Source organism: Electrophorus electricus, chromosome 8 (genome assembly GCF_041902795.1).
Source record: "Electrophorus electricus isolate QZ-2024a chromosome 8, ASM4190279v1, whole genome shotgun sequence".
Lineage (NCBI taxonomy): Eukaryota > Metazoa > Chordata > Actinopteri > Gymnotiformes > Gymnotidae > Electrophorus > Electrophorus electricus.
In genome coordinates this window covers 9162323-9179400 of record NC_137504.1, presented here as the reverse complement: position 1 = coordinate 9179400, position 17078 = coordinate 9162323, and the positions used below count along the sequence as shown (strand labels likewise).

Below are 17078 nucleotides of genomic sequence, written 5' to 3'. Positions count from 1 at the left end.
TATTTATGTATAGATATGGATGAAAACAGGCCAAACTGAACCAATTCAGCTCTTATGTTTTCTTTGTTTATGCCCTAGGTTTAACAAATTGAAAAAAAAAAAGAAAAGAGTCAATACATCAATACATCTGTCAATACATCTGCTCTTAGGTGCAATAAGTACAGATCCAATGTTAATATCAAACTAATAACAATTTGGTAAAATATCATCCCTAATGTGACAGGTTAATATTAATATTAAAGAGACATTTCTTATGCTACACGGGTTTCTTGGGAAGACAATAAAGTTAAGATAACATTACTCACATGTATCTGCCACATTTTGAAAAGGATATTAAAAACATTCAGAGAATATGTCTTGCTGGCTTCAACAAAAGCAAAAGCAAATTTGAGACCTGTTAGATAAGGATAGAGTAGCTAATTGGCTAGCTAACCAAAAGTAATTTAACAATGCATTAGATTACCAGCTAGGTGTTTTAGCTATCTTAACCGCTATTTATCGAGCTTGTTAGCTAATCAGACAACCATCAACCGAATTTCAACACTATGAGTTTACTACAGTGAAACTCCACATAGACATACTTACAGATGGTTTTGGGCTTGGTGCTGTGCTGCATATTATCGACAGATTGGAGTATATGGACAATACCTACTTTTTTAGGCATCTTATTTACTTTATTTATTTCCTTGTCTAAATAAATAAGTGAGTAAACACTTATAAGAAGATTTTTTAAAACTGGGGATTCGCATTTGCAGATCAAAATGACAACTGTGTTAATTTATTATTCGCATAACTGGTTGTACTTCCCCTATGTGTTACCACTGAGATCAACAGGAAACCTAGAGGGAAGTGCTGTCATTTTTTCTTCGTTCAGTGTGCTCGAACAAGTCCTGGTTGTATTTTTTAATGACTTACAATAGTATAGTGGTAGAATTTTGAGTTGTTTTTTAATCAAACTTGTTGTCTTTCTTTATCTATTTTTTATTTGTGTTTCTTTTTTATTGTCTTCTCAAATTTTATGCTGAGCATTCACTGTTAAAGTTCTTTGTTATAGTTGATTATAAAACAGAATTTTCTTTTAAACATTTTTTACTTAGTCTTATTGTAGGCTTCTATAAAAGGCACAGTGGCATATCAGTGAATCGTGTTTTCAGCTTTTCACCAGTTATGACTAATGTGATGTGAGCGTACAGTCAAAGGAGCTGCCATTTTGGGGCTTGTGTAATTTTTGTTCTTATCCTAGAGATTGGCAAATTTGGAACTATGAGTTTTGATAGCATTCCATCAAAAACTGAGGTCATGAGTTGGGATCCACAGCACCTGGCTGACTTTCTGAAAAGGGTAAGTTACTTTCTTACTACACTGTTATTGGACATTGCCATTCTTCATTTTTTCCCCCCTTTTTCTTTCTTTTTTTTATAAATATTAACATCGAATTAGAATATTAAAGCCATTTGAAAATGTATTTTTAATTTGTATATAATCCAGAATATTTCATTTTAAAGCAGCACACATTTGAGGGTTACATTAGGCCTATATCAGCAATATAATCTAAATAATAAATTCACATAGGCGTGCACACACACGCATACGCAAATACTTTTTATGTTAAACTTTCCCATGCCCATAACACTGATGTTGTGAGTCTTTTGTGAGTCTAACTTATTCTATTTTTTTATTCACATTTCTTACTTTTTTTCCTCAACAGCGAGACCTGACAGGATGTGACAAAGTGATTATAAAATACAATATGAATGGACAGAGATTCCTGGTATGTATACATTTACCTTCCCACTCCCTGGATATCCTTTGTAACCACAGTACTTTGAAAAGTAATATGTAGAGTACTAGGCATTCTATATACTACTACATTCATAGGTTTTCACAATTATTAAAATTTTCAAAGTTGTCAAACACATGCTGCAAAAATTAAAAAGATTACTAAATATATTTGTGCCTGTATTTAATTTTCCCCTTAAAAATAAAAATGTAACGAATACAGTTACAGTTTTATCTTGATCTGTGATTCAGATTTTCCCTACACACTGTGTCAATGTTGTTGCATGTTGCCATGGATTAAGGACATGCCATTATTAGAAATGGTGTCTTATTAACAGTTGTTAAATGGTTGGTCAAAAAAGCTACAATCAGCATGATTTCAAGATTACGTCATCTTACTGGCAGTGTTATCTATCTCTGGTTATTTATAAATGAAAATACACATATAAATGAAATAAGTAGAGATAGGTGTACAGTGAAAAGAATACTTTAATATGTTTGTGTCCAATATCCATTATTTAGGAATTGTCTACAGCAGTCGGAACAGCTCAAAAAAGAATGTATTCCAAAAATCTAGGAATTAAATAATCATAGGGATGGAGTTTGTATATATTCTGTTTATACCTCTTATTTCCGGTTTGTCTTTTGGTGTGTCTTGTAAAAAGAACAAACAAAAAAAATATTTTTTTGTGTGTGTGTTTGTAGAATATGTCAGAGAATGACCTTCAAAAATTCCCCAAACTTCATGCCCCGTGAGTATTGCTGTTTAACTGCTTTATGCTGAGGTTTGCTTAGTGTCATTGTACTTATTTGTTAATCATATCTCTTGCTTTTAATTTTAAGAGAATTACTGAAAACAAATCTGACTATCCTCTTCTTTTTGTGCAGACATAATATTAAAGCTCAATCATATATCAGTACTATTATCCAATTTCTGTAACATATCATAGTTACTTTTCATTACATTCAAGTAACTAAAAGTTGAAGATACATATCAAATGAGTTTATTTCTGCTGTGTTGTCTTATGGAGACTCAAGCAATAAAATATGGAGACTTAAGCAATAAATATGGAGACTTAAGCAAGAAAAGCTAAGTTAGGCTTACTTTAATATGATGGAATGGGGAATATATCCCTGTTACCTTATCTAAGTTCAATATTTTTATCTAGAATTGTATTCAAGGTCCTAGTTTAACAGACTTCTGTCTGAATGTTTCTAAAAAAAGTTGTGTGTAATTACATTATGAGGGTGCTCACACTGTACAGGAAATGTCAAGTTACCTAACATGTAGCTAATTATGCTGTAACACAATAACCCCAGAACTGCTCATTTACTGGTAATAATACAGTTGTTATCACCTTAAAATAGAGGTGTAGGTTTGGGGGAACACATCCCCCTAATGTTTGATTTATTTAACATCGTGTAAGCAATGTGCACTGCGAGTAGTGTGTGAGCTGTATGTCGTGTGCCCAACCCTAAACTGAAATGAACCCTATGCTACTAAACAGAAATATTTTATGATAATGACATAAAAGTTACACTTTCTGATAAGCACTTTTGGTATGTGAATTATTTTAATCCATGTGTATTTACATATGCTGTACTAATGTAATCCCTTTGTGATAGAACATGCCATCTTTGTAGTTACATTACACTTGCATTTATTATTTGTATGTAAGTACAAAGGTAATAGAGACACTTTATATAAAATGGATCTGCATATATTTTACTACCTAGCAATGTTATTCATCAGTTCTCCTTAGCAATCTTAATCAACTAATTTTTATTTAGAATGTTTAGATTTAGAAACAACTCATTTTTATTTAGAAGATCGTACAGGGTTTGCTGTAGTACAAAAAGTGCTAAGCTCTCTGTCTTGGTGCCTGCTCTGACATTAGGAGGAAGCACTGTTCAACAATGATAGTGCAACACATGCAGATGTGACAGGAACTATTGCACAGTAGAATCATGTGGTGCTCAGTACTGGTAATATATGAAATGGCATAATGTGCATACTTTTAAGGAACAGAAAATTTAGTTTTGAACTAGAATATGCAACACTGGTCAAAACATTGAATATTAAAGATAGTGTTTCTGAATGTCACACTGGGGGCACACATTTGACTTATATGGGATTTTAAAAGTATAAAAAAGAAAACACGACTGTTTTAGTTACCACATCCTGCCAAAACTGAGCCCTCAGATAGTGCGCCCACCTACAACTATCCTGTGCTTTTAGTGAGTTGTCTGACACCTGAAGTATTGGGTTGAAGACCAGTTAGTTATATTTACTTTGAAACAGCCTGTGATCAGTCAATAAACATACAATGTAAAATAGAGAGATATACCTAAAATAAATTACATGTTGAATAATTTTAAATAAAAAGATGTGTAATTTGTTTGCTGTTGTAGACTAATTTCCAAAATATGTCGGGAAATCAACAAGAAAGAGGAAAAGAGGAGTTTTTTCCCAAAAAGGCAAGTGGTTACCCACTTGTTTGTAATGAGCCTTTATTCACTTGTACTTTTGAGTAGCCTCAACCAATTATTGTATTTTTTTCCAATTTTCCTTTTTTTATAGAACCTCTGCACCCAAATACCAAGAAACAGGTACAGATAACTTGTATGTATAATCACGTATGCTGTAGATTTTACTACCAGTTTTGCATTTAGCATCTGACAAATAATACTGTCAGATTAAAAGAACAGACACAGGGCTCGAATACATTTGTGATGTGGGGGGGGGGGATATGCAATTTGTATAGGGTATAATCTAAGAGAAGAAGCCTGCTTGCTTTTTGCCTTTAGCATCTGGCAAATAATACTGAAGCAGAGTGAATTGGTTATTAGACACCTGGGATGGGATGCTTGAGGAATGAAAAAGCTTAAGTGTGAAATGAGTAGGGTTTGGCACACCTGAGTTCAGGAAGCAGGAGTAATAGTAACAGTATTAACAAAGTCATAAGCATAAACAAACCAACCAAATTCGATGAAAAGAAGACACACAACTAAAAACAAAACAGTAAAACAATCAAATGAGTGTCTGTAGCTATCATAATTAGGGTATGCATCATATATGGGGAAATGTGAAAACCAACAGATGCCCCTAATTCAACATTACCTGAAACTGGGTGCCAACTGTAATATTAAAAACATTTTTATTTTTAATTGTAATTTACAGTGGAATTTGCGCATGATGACCATGACCAAGGATGGGGTTCTGAAGAATTTGTAAGACTTAAGTTTTCTGAATCACCTCTTTCAACTGTTTTGAACTGATGTTTATAAGTCATGCTATATATTTTTTCTTTCTGTATTGTCACTGTTTCTGTGAAGGAAAGTGATGATGACTATGAGAGCCCAGATTCAAATAACAATGCTGAAGGCAGTGGTGGAGATTATGAATCAGCAACAGAAGGAGGAGCGGACAGTGATAACGACTACGAGCCACCCCCGAGTGAGCCGTCTGATGATGCGCCGCATCACCAGATCTGTGCTGCCAAGCCCATGTGCAACAGCGAGTACATTGGTAAATATTGCAGTGGACGTTTCATACTTACTCCTCCATTTTAGAAGAACATATACATTTTTCGGTTTATGTACCTCTGTACACATACCTTTGCTGTGAATATAGACCGGGCTCATACTTCAGTCAAAAGCCAGCCACCAGTCCCTCCTGCACGTCCTGGGCCTGGTCCTCCCCTTCCAACTTCAGGACGCCCAGGTGTAAGTCCTCCACAGTTACCAGAATCATCATCTCTTCTGTTGCTTTCATTATTTAGTTATATATTTATTACAGTGGCAATGAATTAATCTTTTGACTTGCAGGTCCTTGGATCATATCAGAGGACAGATCAGTCCCCTCAGAGACTTCAAAAACCTCCTCGTAAGAATACACAGAATGCATTTGTGTTTTTGTTTGTTTGTTTATTTAGTTGTTATTTGTGTTTTTTAGTTTTTGATTTATTCATCCATCATTTATTCATCATTCATACTTTCACTTGTTCATGTTATCCTCAGCTCCAGATCGCAGTAAAAAGCCAGGTACTCTGGAAAGAAGGTCTAACAATGCACCAGTTCAAGGTAACTTCTTTAAAAATAGATAGCCTCGATTGACTAAAGTTTATCAGATGGCCACTGACAGTTTATGAGGTTGCAATTACTAAAGTGGAAGTGAGTCCTGAGATGAGGAAGGTGAGTCCTTAGATGATTTTGTTAAGGTCTAAGGATGTACTGAAAAAAGTGACAGTGCCAATCACAAAAGCAGGGATCTTGGAGTACCGGTGCAGTTTCCAAGAACAGGGTTGTGATTGGACAAATGCAATGCAGAGAATCAGGCCCTGGGTCATGTGATTCATGGAAAGCATTTACTAGTCCACATTGTCAGAGAGAAGATGAATGATTACTAGTTTGATTCACGAAGAGAAAGAGGAAGTGGAAGCACAGCTTGCAACAGTAACGTCACAATGAAAACATCGGCTTTGCTCGGAAAATCTAGAGAAACAAAAGATCACCTGGCAAGAGCAGTGGGCAGTGGATGTCAGTCGCATTAAATTTTTGCTTGGATTATCTTACAACATCCTTCCAACCCCACCAAACCTTGAACAGTAGGTAGGTGAAGATCATAGTTGTAAGTTATGTTTCTGGATTGGCACACTGAAGCATATTTTATCAGCATGTGAGGTTAGTTTGTTACATGGCATATACATGAAGGTGGAGACATAATCAGATGCTTAGATGCTTAGTGCATTAGCATGTTTATTCAATAGTAAGCACTTAGAGGTTAACACTTTGACTAGCAGTGATATAAATATAGTGGTTAGGGTTGTGAGTAAAGGGCAGTGCATTGGAGAGCAAACGTATGCAATAAATATCGGAAGATGAGCGAAGTGTGCGATTGGAAATTGCCAGTGGATGTAGACAGTGCTGGATTAAACCTTATGCAAGCCCCTTTTGTTTGTTTGTTTGTTTGTTTAATCCGTTGTTGTGTGGCCCCTAAAAGGCATGGGGCCCCTAGGCCGGTGCCTATTTGGTAATCTGGCACTGGATTTAGGTAGAAAAACTTCAGGCCCAAAGGTGTATTGCATTTACTACACTAAGGCCAGACATGGTAGTGTACTCTGAAAGTAAATGGATATCTTAGTTTATAGAGTTAATAATTCCATTTGAGAATGCAGTTGATAATGAAACGAAGAAGCTGAAGTATTTAGATTTGATTGCTGAGGTGATAGAACACAGGTGGCAACCACATTTACGACTGATAGAGATAAATGTTGGGGGATCTCCAGCTACATCTTCCACATCTTTGCTTGTGTAGTTTCAGAGGCCGTAAACGTAGGGCAGCTGTGAAGGAGTTATCGAAAGTAGCTGAAAGGGCTAGTCAGTGGTAGTGGATGAGTAGAGTACAGACTTGCTAGGTAAATGCACTATAAAGTTGGAATGGCTGAAATGTTCGGTGTTCTAGGTACATAGAGGATTGGGTATGTGAGTGAGTTATTTTGTCATATCATTGTGTATTGTAGTAGATCCAGATGGAACTGGTCTCACTGAGCCTGAACTAACGGTGCTAGTGGGGCTGGGTATGGTCTTAGTCACCAGGGAGGCCAATTTGTGTTTATGTTTAAAGAGTTGTGGCTGGGTTTAAAATTGAACTTGGAGTGAGGTGGGGCTAGGACACCAGACCTCACTGTTGAGCTTTCTGAAAGTGTCGTGGACTTAATTTAGCAAAACACCAAAAAAAGAAGATGCCTACCTTGTGGTATTCTTTTCTGAAATGAGTGGGCTGGACTTTGCGTGAAGCTCTAATGTTTTGGCACAGGATATTTGATATCCTATTCTGTGTATAATTACAAAATTATTGATAAAGAAGCAAGCCCAGTACACAAATAATTTAGACATTTCAAATTCACACCACTGAGCAATTCTTTTTAAACTGAAACTGTAGTATTGTGCTATATTGTGTGCATTGTGTGCACTGGATTGCTGGAAAGTGATTTGAACAGAAACATCAGTTTCAGCTGATATTTTTGAGAAAAACTGGAAATATAGTGACGGACCCCCATCCCATAAAAACCCATTCTGTCCAGTGAACTTATGAGATAAGCTGAGCTAGCATTAGAGATGTATATTAATACTTGTCTCTTATCTTTATACACAGGTGTGAATGTCAGTGCCACAAATGACAGGGTAAGTCTGCCATCTTAGCAAATATATGTTTTACTGTGATACCCTTTATGAAATACATTCTGTAAGATTGTGTTAGTAGATCCTTTATTTCTAAAATGGTTAAAATGTTCAAAACAATGCAAAGGTATACACAAAGTATAAAAAAGTATAAAGTATTAAAAAATATAAACAAGTTTATTAGCTATGACAAAGCACTTACAGTTTACCTCTACACTATAAGTGGCTTTTAATGTCATAAAGTAATTATTTGCTTCACACATAATGATTTGTGATATTTCTTTAACATGATGCAATTAAACTGTTAAATTACTGTTTGATTAAAGACTCTCAGTTTTAATATGTCTGTTTTTTGTTCTTTTTAAATTTTTAATAAATGTTGTCTTATACAGACTGCCCCACCACCAAGGAGGTATTACTGCTTCCTTTTCATCTAAAAATATGATTGTAATGCTATTGTTTTTCCCAAGTATCTGTTTAAGTATGGGTTAGCACTTGGCATCTGCCCTATCTAATCCAATATCTTAAAACACACATCCAATTCCAAGTCATATGCACATGAGTTGTCATGTGGTGACAGATTTGTCTGTGAAGGTATCAGCTGTGTGCAATTACTTTTATAATAAAGATTGACAACATAAATTATATGATATGGTATACAGATACAGAGTGCTTACAGTACTAATATGACATTGTTGCAAATACTCTGTCTTTAGAGTGTTTGTTATTGTGGTAGCTCAGTGGTTAAGCTGCTTGACTTGTAATTTGCTGGTTCAAGCCCCACCACTGCCAAGTTGCCACTGTTGTGCCCCTGAGCAAGGCCCTTAACCCTCAATTGCTCAAGTTGTACTCAGTCATAATTGTAAGTTGCTTTGGATAAAAGCATCAGATAAATGTAAATAAATAAGTGTAATTAATAGGCTTGTTACACATTTGAGCGGCTCATGCAAAATTGATTTCCGGTGTGGACCTGTACTATAATTAGTGTCTGTGAATTTACTTCCAGATTTGCACCACTAAGAACATAGCACTATGTTTGTTGTCACCTGTTCTCAAAGCACATTTACAATAATTGTGTAGTACAGAAATTTTGTTTGTTTTTATTGTCAGGATATTGCTTGGATTAATGATTCTGTGTTACAATATAATAAACTGAATGTTAGGTCTTTTATGACTGTGATACTAGCCAACCTGCTGGACCAGAGAAGTTTGTGGAACCTCTGAGAATGCCCAAACCTCCACTGCCAGCTGTGGGGGTACGAAGGAGTGCCTCCTCACTCACCCCAAGTCATTCTCATAACAGGTATGACTATAAGGTTAAAGTGTAGAATGTAGGTTTTATTCAAGGGTCTTTACAACTATACTGGGTGAATCCCTGTCCCTTTATACATATAATCCTCCTCCCCTCATTTCAGGGGATCATAAGTAATTTACATTTATGGCATTTTTTACAAAGTAATTTACTTATGACTGAGTATAGGCAACAGTAGCAACTTGGCAGTGGTGGGGCTTGAACCAGCAACCTTCCAGTTACAAGTGAAGTACCACTACCACTAACTGATCAGTTAGCCTCTTGATTGTTTCTTGGCCAGCTATGCTGTTGCATCATTAGTCATGCTAGGTCTAGATTATATGTATATGCAGCTATCTATAGTGCAGCTCTGTTTACTTGAGGATAAAGGACCATGTTACTGTAACTTGTAACATGCTAAAGTTTATTGAGTTTAATGACTCGAATTGTCTGACTTTTCTTGCAGACATGCACCTGATCCCAGAAATGAGGTGGGTATTGCAATAACTTTTAATGTTGCATGATTTCTTTTGAATGGTAGTTATTACCTTTTAAGACAAAAACAATTACTTACTGCAATACTGCATTACTGTAACATGTTTCAAATGTGCCACTGTAAGTGTACTTGAGAAACCTGCTCTTGTTCATGACCTATTTGTTTCCATTTCTTTAACTTGACATACTGAGCCAACAAACATTCTGTATCAGTGAGAGAATGCTGGTTCATTTTAGTTAGGATATAAGTTAGACTTTGACCTCACACAAAGTGCATCATCATGTAAATGTCAGCTGTTTACACATTATTTTTGTGCATACATGTTATATCTTATCAAGGATCTAACATCTAGAATCTTTCACACTGTTCTTTGCTACTTGTTTTTGCCTCTTATTTGTGTATCGTCTCTCACAGTTTCATGATGACAGTAAGTATTTCTGTCATGTTTTGTGATAATATTGTTTATTTAGTTTTACGGTTTGACTGAAATTTGGTTGTTGACCAGTACTGCCATATATTTTATACTAATACCCCAAACAGCACAGGATGAATAGCTTACTGCTCTGGTGTGTATACCTGCTTATTTTCACAGATGCCAGACCTAGCTCCAACACTTTCCCCCTGCACTCCAGAAATCCATCACCAAGACCACCACCACATGGACACAGTGGGCAACCTGACAGGTTATTTTCTGTTTTAGTACTAATGTGGTCTAATAGAAGTAAAACATACCCGTCTCATTACAATAACAACACACTAATGACAAACTACTCTAAAAGTGATGTCTAGAAAAAAAAATGCAATATATATTCTTTACATTGTATTGGACTGCTTTATTATTTATATGCCTTCCTTGACATAAAAATCTTATTATTATTGTTATTGTTGATGTTATTGGTATTGATGGCATTATTGTTATTGTTATACAGTATACACCAGACTGGATCCTTACCATCAAGACTACAAGAGGGTATGTGCATTAGAAATATCAAAATCTCCCATTATAGTTCTATTGTTCTGATTTATTGCTAACTATCCCAACAAAATTGAATACCAACCAGATTTTTCTTAATTGACAGCAATTAACAGCCACAGGAGTAGTTCAAGAACCACACCACAACAATCAGTAAGGTTCCCTGACCAAGATACATTTGGAGAACAGGTTAGTTGGATAGTGATTGTTACATGGGGTAGTTTTCAGCAGGTGGCGCCTTTTTACTGTAATTCCATGAGTCTCAGAAGCATGTCCACCGTTTCAGATGATCTGTGCTGACAGAACTATACTCAGAAGTCTCTACTCACTATGATGACCCTTATGACAATGTATTATTATTATTATTATGAAAGCAGTAGCAGCAATATTTTTTTTTGTAGTTGCAAAGGAGGTGATTGCATAGAACATGTACTACAAATAACATGGTTTACCAAACCTGACCACTGCTTTTCTGTAAAGCCAAAAGAGAGGGTTTGAGTTATGTTGCTCTATCTTATATTCATAATTTGATTCAAGACTTACTTTGTAGACAACCAAATAAAAAATAGGTGGGGGGGGGGGGGGGGGAATGTCTTTTTATGGAGTAAAGAAGTAAGAAAGTTCCCAGAAAGAATCAAATTTGAAAAATGGTGTATTTCATAATATGAATTAAACAAAACTACAAAAGAAATCAAATTGTGACTTTGAACAAATGAAATAACATGTAAACACCATAAATTAAGAGAACATTTTCAGTAGTACTGATGAACTATTTTGCTTACACTATCAATAGGACATGGACCCTGCTTGGTATGTGGGACAGGTTACACGCGGTCAAGCAGAGAATAGTCTGAGAGTGGTAAATAGGGTGAGTCAATTTTATTACACTTTTTCAATTGTATCCAGATCCCTGTATGTTTGTATAATGCTTATACATAAGTACTCAGGTGAAATTTTGAAAATGTTGTTTCAAACCACATTTTTCCTGCTTTAGGATGGAGCATTCTTAGTACGAGACAGCTCAAAAGGCTCAGCTAGCCAACCTTACACTCTCATGGTACTTTACCAAAACAAGGTTTTCAACATTCAAATTCGCAAAGAACAAAATGGCTTCCTTCTTGGTACTGGCCTGAAATCTTGTGAGGTACACCAGTACTTTCTATTATAACAGTACTCATTAGTTTAGATGCAACATTGTTTGTATTTAGACTGTATGTTAAAAGGTTAAATTGATGGAAGCTTTTTATTATGTGTTTGACAGATCTTTCCGAGTGTCAGTGACATTATCAAGCAACATATGCAGATGCCACTGTTGCTGATTGATGCTAAGAATCGTGGAAGAGGTCAACAGAACCAGTGTGCTCTTACTCACCCGGCCGGATTTTGACCCTCTACAATAAACCTATCACAACCACTGCACTAAGAAGACAATATTTTAACAGCAGATGGTTATATATCACAATTGATGAACAAAAAAAGACTATGAGCATTTCAGTTACATAGCAAGAACCTCACCCCCCAAAGGATTCAATGCAAAGTTTAGAGACCTCTGCTGACACCACAATCAAAACAAATAAGTACGAGTTGACTATGCATCATGTATTAGATATTAGGTATACCATGACAGAAAACATTAAATGATGAATTTAGGGTACTAATGTACATCATGTAAATCTGTTATACATACAGAGGAGAGATATATATATATATATATATATATATATATATATATATATATATATATATATATATATATATATATATATATATATATATATACACACACACACACACATATATACATACACATAATATATATATGAAATTTTTACCACCGTACTCTCTTTACACACACACACACACACACACACACACGTGTGTAAAATAGTACAAGTTTTCAAAAAAACAGGACCTTTTGGACAGAGGGCGTTCATCAGCTGTGTGTGTAATTTCCAAATGGTTGTGACAAAATATGTACCCGTTAAACGTACATATTTCGTTAAATTTGTATTCAGAAAAGATAATAACTTGTTGCGTGAGGGACAGACGTCTGTGTTTCTTACGCGAGTAGCTACTATTGAAAACAAAATAACTGCCATTGCTGAATTGCTGGCAAGCTAAAGAGTTGGGTTTTCCCTTATTTCAATTAATATCTTGACAGTTAAAAACGTCCTGCAGTGAAAACTATCAAACTGTCATCAGGGATTCCGAGCGTAGCCTACACAAAGGGATTCAATTACAAGTGATTTGTTAAACATGTCAATCCAGTAAAATTACAATCCCAGCTAGCGGTGGCTCGAATATTTGCCGTGGGCTATGTAAATGTCTCTCAAACCTGTATTAGCCTGTCATTGATAGGCTACTGGTGGAGCGAAACAATAAGGTTCATTCTGACAATCTTTGATGTTCGACTGGGCATTTTGTGATGTATTATGCAAATCTAAAAGAGAAAAACAAACACAAAAACTGGAAGGTATCCTAAATTATCATGATATGACAGTCACGTTAGCCTAAATGATACGTTGGTATTTATTCTTGGTTCTATTCCTTCAGTCAGCTACATGTGTGCTGATGTACGTTTTACAGGGAGCAGGTGAACGCTGTGACGCGTGGGTGGGTCATGAGGGATCTTGTTTAAAAATGTAAATTCAGAAAGAGAGCATGAATAGATCACTCCAGCGCGACGTCGTCTCTCTGTATGTTCGTGCGGTTGGAATGAGGGTGGGGGAGGGGATATCATCTGGTATTCGTTTCGGGATTAATTATGCCTGGCAATATTCGTGATTCTAAGTGACAACTTTAAACAGTTGTAAATTCACTGTATGTATTGGATGCGGTAAGGATAGGTACCTCCTGAAGTAGACAAACACAAATAAATTTACAAAGTGAGGTTACGAAGTTTAGATTTACTTTTTCTTATTTTTTTCCAATATAATGTAGCTGTTCTACTAAAAAAAAAGTTAGAATATATAAAAACATTTGAAAATTGTAATATTATTTAGAGCTTTTACATGCGTTTACATCAAAGATGACTGATATTTACATTTTGAGAATTGTCATTGCTATGTTTTAAATATTTCTGAGTGCTACTACAATTCAAGGGTGTAGGTTATTTCCACAAACATGTACTACTGGAATATTGCCCCATTTCCCAAAAGTGTTTTTCCACTCCACCTCTAATTTGATCAAAAACAAATTAGGTGTGAGGTGTAATAGAAACAACCAATCAAACCAAAGAGGGCGTAGCCAACCAAGTATAAATTTTCCAGGTAAAACAGGTGGCAGGTTATGGTGCACCTGACCAACCCACCTGAGCCGGACATATAGACAGTGGGACAAAGAAGACAGAGTTTTCCTGCACTGTACTCAGTCCATCTTCAGCTGCAAAGAGAGAAGGCAACAAAGAGAATTACGGTGAGCATGACATCATTTGTACCACAAGCCATGTCACCCCGGTTTGACAATATGGGGCAGGAATCCCAAGAGTACAGCTTGTACAGTGACAGCTTCTATACCCCTCCGCCTCTGCCAAGCCCACAACAGACTTTGCCGTCTGCCTGTGACCTGGCAGACTACAGCAGCCTGCCTTCCAATCCTTATCTGTGGTTCAGTGGCCCTGGCCTTAACACAGCAGCAGCCAGTCTTGGGGGAGCTCCTCAGCCCTATGGAATGCAGAGACCCTACATCGGAACAGGAGGAATGGGGGCCACAGAAGGACCTTTCAGCTGGTTTCCCCTGCCTTCTCAAGAGGACCTGATGAAACTTGTCAGGCCCCCTTATTCTTACTCAGCTCTGATTGCCATGGCAATAAATGGGGCCCCAAATCGCAGGCTGACTCTCAGCCAAATCTACCAGTATGTGGCGGACAACTTCCCATTCTACAACAAGAGCAAAGCTGGTTGGCAGAACTCCATTCGGCATAATCTCTCACTCAATGACTGCTTCATGAAGGTTCCAAGGGATGATGATGATCCAGGTGAGAATATGTTTCTCCTGCTGAATTTAATTGTAAGAGCTTTAATCCATTTTAAGACCAACATTGTTCAACATGCATGCAACTGAAGCAAGTTTTGTCAGGCAGTATTTCTTATAGTAATAAAATTTTCATATATATTTTTGTGCAGGAAAGGGAAACTACTGGACTCTGGACCCTAACTGTGAAAAGATGTTTGATAATGGCAACTTCCGTCGTAAGAGGAAGAGAAAATCTGATTCCCTGCTTGAAGATGAAGGGAAAGGCTATGCAGGAACAGACTCTACTGGAACCAGCCCAGAACACCAGAATAACCCCAACCACGAGCCAGAGAAAGGACCCTCTCCAGTCTCAACAGGCTCAGCCCCCTGTCTAAATGGCTTCTTGTCTCATATTAATGAGGTGACCTCAGGTTCAAGTAGCATGCGAGAGAGTGCGCTCCTCCCTTCTCTGCCACTGGGCCTGCCTTTGGACACCCAAAGGGCTTCTCCAACAGGAGGTTTTGGCCAGTACTCTCCAGGTGCTACGGTACCACAGTGGGAGGCCCAGGTTCCTCCCCCATCTCAGTCCAACCTCTCTGGCACACCCCCCCACTACACAGGCAGTTACAGTGACTCAGTCCTCAGTCAGTTCAGCAGCCATCTTTACCCAGGCCTGGACTCTGCTGGCATGGTGTATCTACGGGAAGGCACAGAGGTGTAGAGCAAGAAAGAGACTTCCATGTGTTTTTCCACCAGGCACTTGAACAAAGCAGCTGTGTAAGACCTAACGAAATTCCCACGATGTTTCCTGAGTCATCTGGTCATTGGACACTGTGTGAACTGTCATACATCCTGCTCTCAGCATCAGCTGCTGGTATCATCTCATTTCAGGTTGCAACTAAAAACGTTTTGTTGTGACTTTTTTTTGTAAAATGCTCCCAGTTTATGAAAGAGACATTTGTTGTAGTATATTTACTGCACTGAAATTTGTCATAGGTATAACAAAATTTTGCATTGTCTTTTTAGATATATTTTCTTACTGTAATAAATGTTTATATGGATATATGTATCTGTGCAAAAAATAAAGTATAAAATGTATTAAAATGCAGTTTTTGTATGAATCCTTAATATAAAATATATGAAAATGTCAGTGTAGTTATAGATTTTTAATATTTTTATTTATGACAGTTTTACTATTTTGATTCTAATTCTTTTTATTTGACTTCTAGATATTATTTATTTTTGATGAAATACTACAACATATACTCCATAAAAGCAAACACAATATGAAATTTACTGAGTTTTAGTTGTTAGTGCTTGCAGCAGACTAAAGTCAGATGTTCTTGATATCTGTTATTTTAGTCACTGATCCACATGAGGGGTGGAGGGTGGTAAGAGAATGGCCAAAGGAACCGTTAAACAACAAACTCTAAAAGAGAGGGAAAAAGACTGGTTTGGCAGCAGGGAAAATATATTAAGCAAAACTTGTTCCTCTGGGTTTCAAGGCATTCCCTGTAGCCCTTTAATTACTAACAACTTATTGAATTACTATCAACTTCTTGAACAAGTTCTATAAAGATAAAAAAGAAGAAGAAAAGTAAGTGATAAGCTATTTGTGTTTAACATGTACAATTGTGGTGCATATTAAACTCAACTGCACATTACTCATTTCATTGCAAAGGTATGGTTCTACTACTTCAAATCAAATAATGTAGTTTGGGTAGGACAATTGAATTAAGATTTTGGGATGCTTTAATTTGTGTAACATTGTTGTGGTAACAGGTTGTGGTATTCCAGTTGTCAAATAAAACAAATAAATGGGAGGATTTAAAAGCAAAGATACTGTAAAATGCAGGCTGGTGTAACACCAAATACACATATACAGGATCCTTTGGTAAATGTAAAACACTGATACAAAATTGTCCTGTGTATTTGTAGATGTAATATGGATGTACCAGTGTTGTCAAACACAGGTAGGTGTTTTAGGAAATGTTGATGTCACCTGTTGCTTAACCTTCCTCGGCATGGGAATCAGCCTTCCACACAGCCTTCTCCTTATGACTGTGCAAAGTGCACAAAGCAGCACTGGGAATGTGTATGCCAGAAACTTGGGTTTTGTTTAATATATTTTTTTTAGATTAAAGCATTGAGTAGTAGACTACAACTACAAGGCATACAACAAATTTATGACTATAAATCTAATACAATTAGTATAGTTTTTTAATACAAAAAGTGACAAAATTCACATTTTAACTTTTAAATTTCAAGAAATTCAAGATATATAAACAATAAAAGCTTACACTTTATTATTTCACTACAGAATAAGTATATTTGTTCATTAAAATGTTTTCTGCACTTTATGTTTACTACATGTATGCAGTACATGTATGTATTACTGTATG

At 36.4% G+C, this 17078-nt stretch overlaps 2 protein-coding genes across 2 annotated transcripts; both read left to right on the top strand.

The window, feature by feature from the left end:
* Positions 1 to 885: 885 nt before the first annotated feature.
* lcp2a (lymphocyte cytosolic protein 2a) lies at positions 886 to 13616 on the top strand. The gene is made up of 21 exons (XM_027004979.3): positions 886 to 1341; positions 1709 to 1771; positions 2485 to 2531; positions 4192 to 4257; positions 4361 to 4389; positions 4961 to 5010; positions 5116 to 5308; positions 5414 to 5505; positions 5608 to 5665; positions 5800 to 5862; positions 7937 to 7965; positions 8355 to 8374; positions 9149 to 9265; positions 9720 to 9744; positions 10164 to 10176; positions 10342 to 10432; positions 10679 to 10719; positions 10829 to 10911; positions 11516 to 11590; positions 11717 to 11866; positions 11984 to 13616. The coding sequence occupies exons 1-21, from the start codon at positions 1264 to 1266 to the stop codon at positions 12107 to 12109; spliced, it is 1509 nt and encodes a 502-aa protein (XP_026860780.2). The 5' UTR covers positions 886 to 1263; the 3' UTR covers positions 12110 to 13616.
* Positions 12163 to 15780, top strand: foxi3a (forkhead box I3a). Its single transcript, XM_027004990.3, has 3 exons — positions 12163 to 12299; positions 13992 to 14698; positions 14847 to 15780. Exons 2-3 carry the CDS (start codon positions 14143 to 14145, stop codon positions 15395 to 15397), a joined length of 1107 nt encoding a protein of 368 aa, XP_026860791.2. The 5' UTR covers positions 12163 to 12299; positions 13992 to 14142; the 3' UTR covers positions 15398 to 15780.
* Positions 15781 to 17078: the final 1298 nt, after the last annotated feature.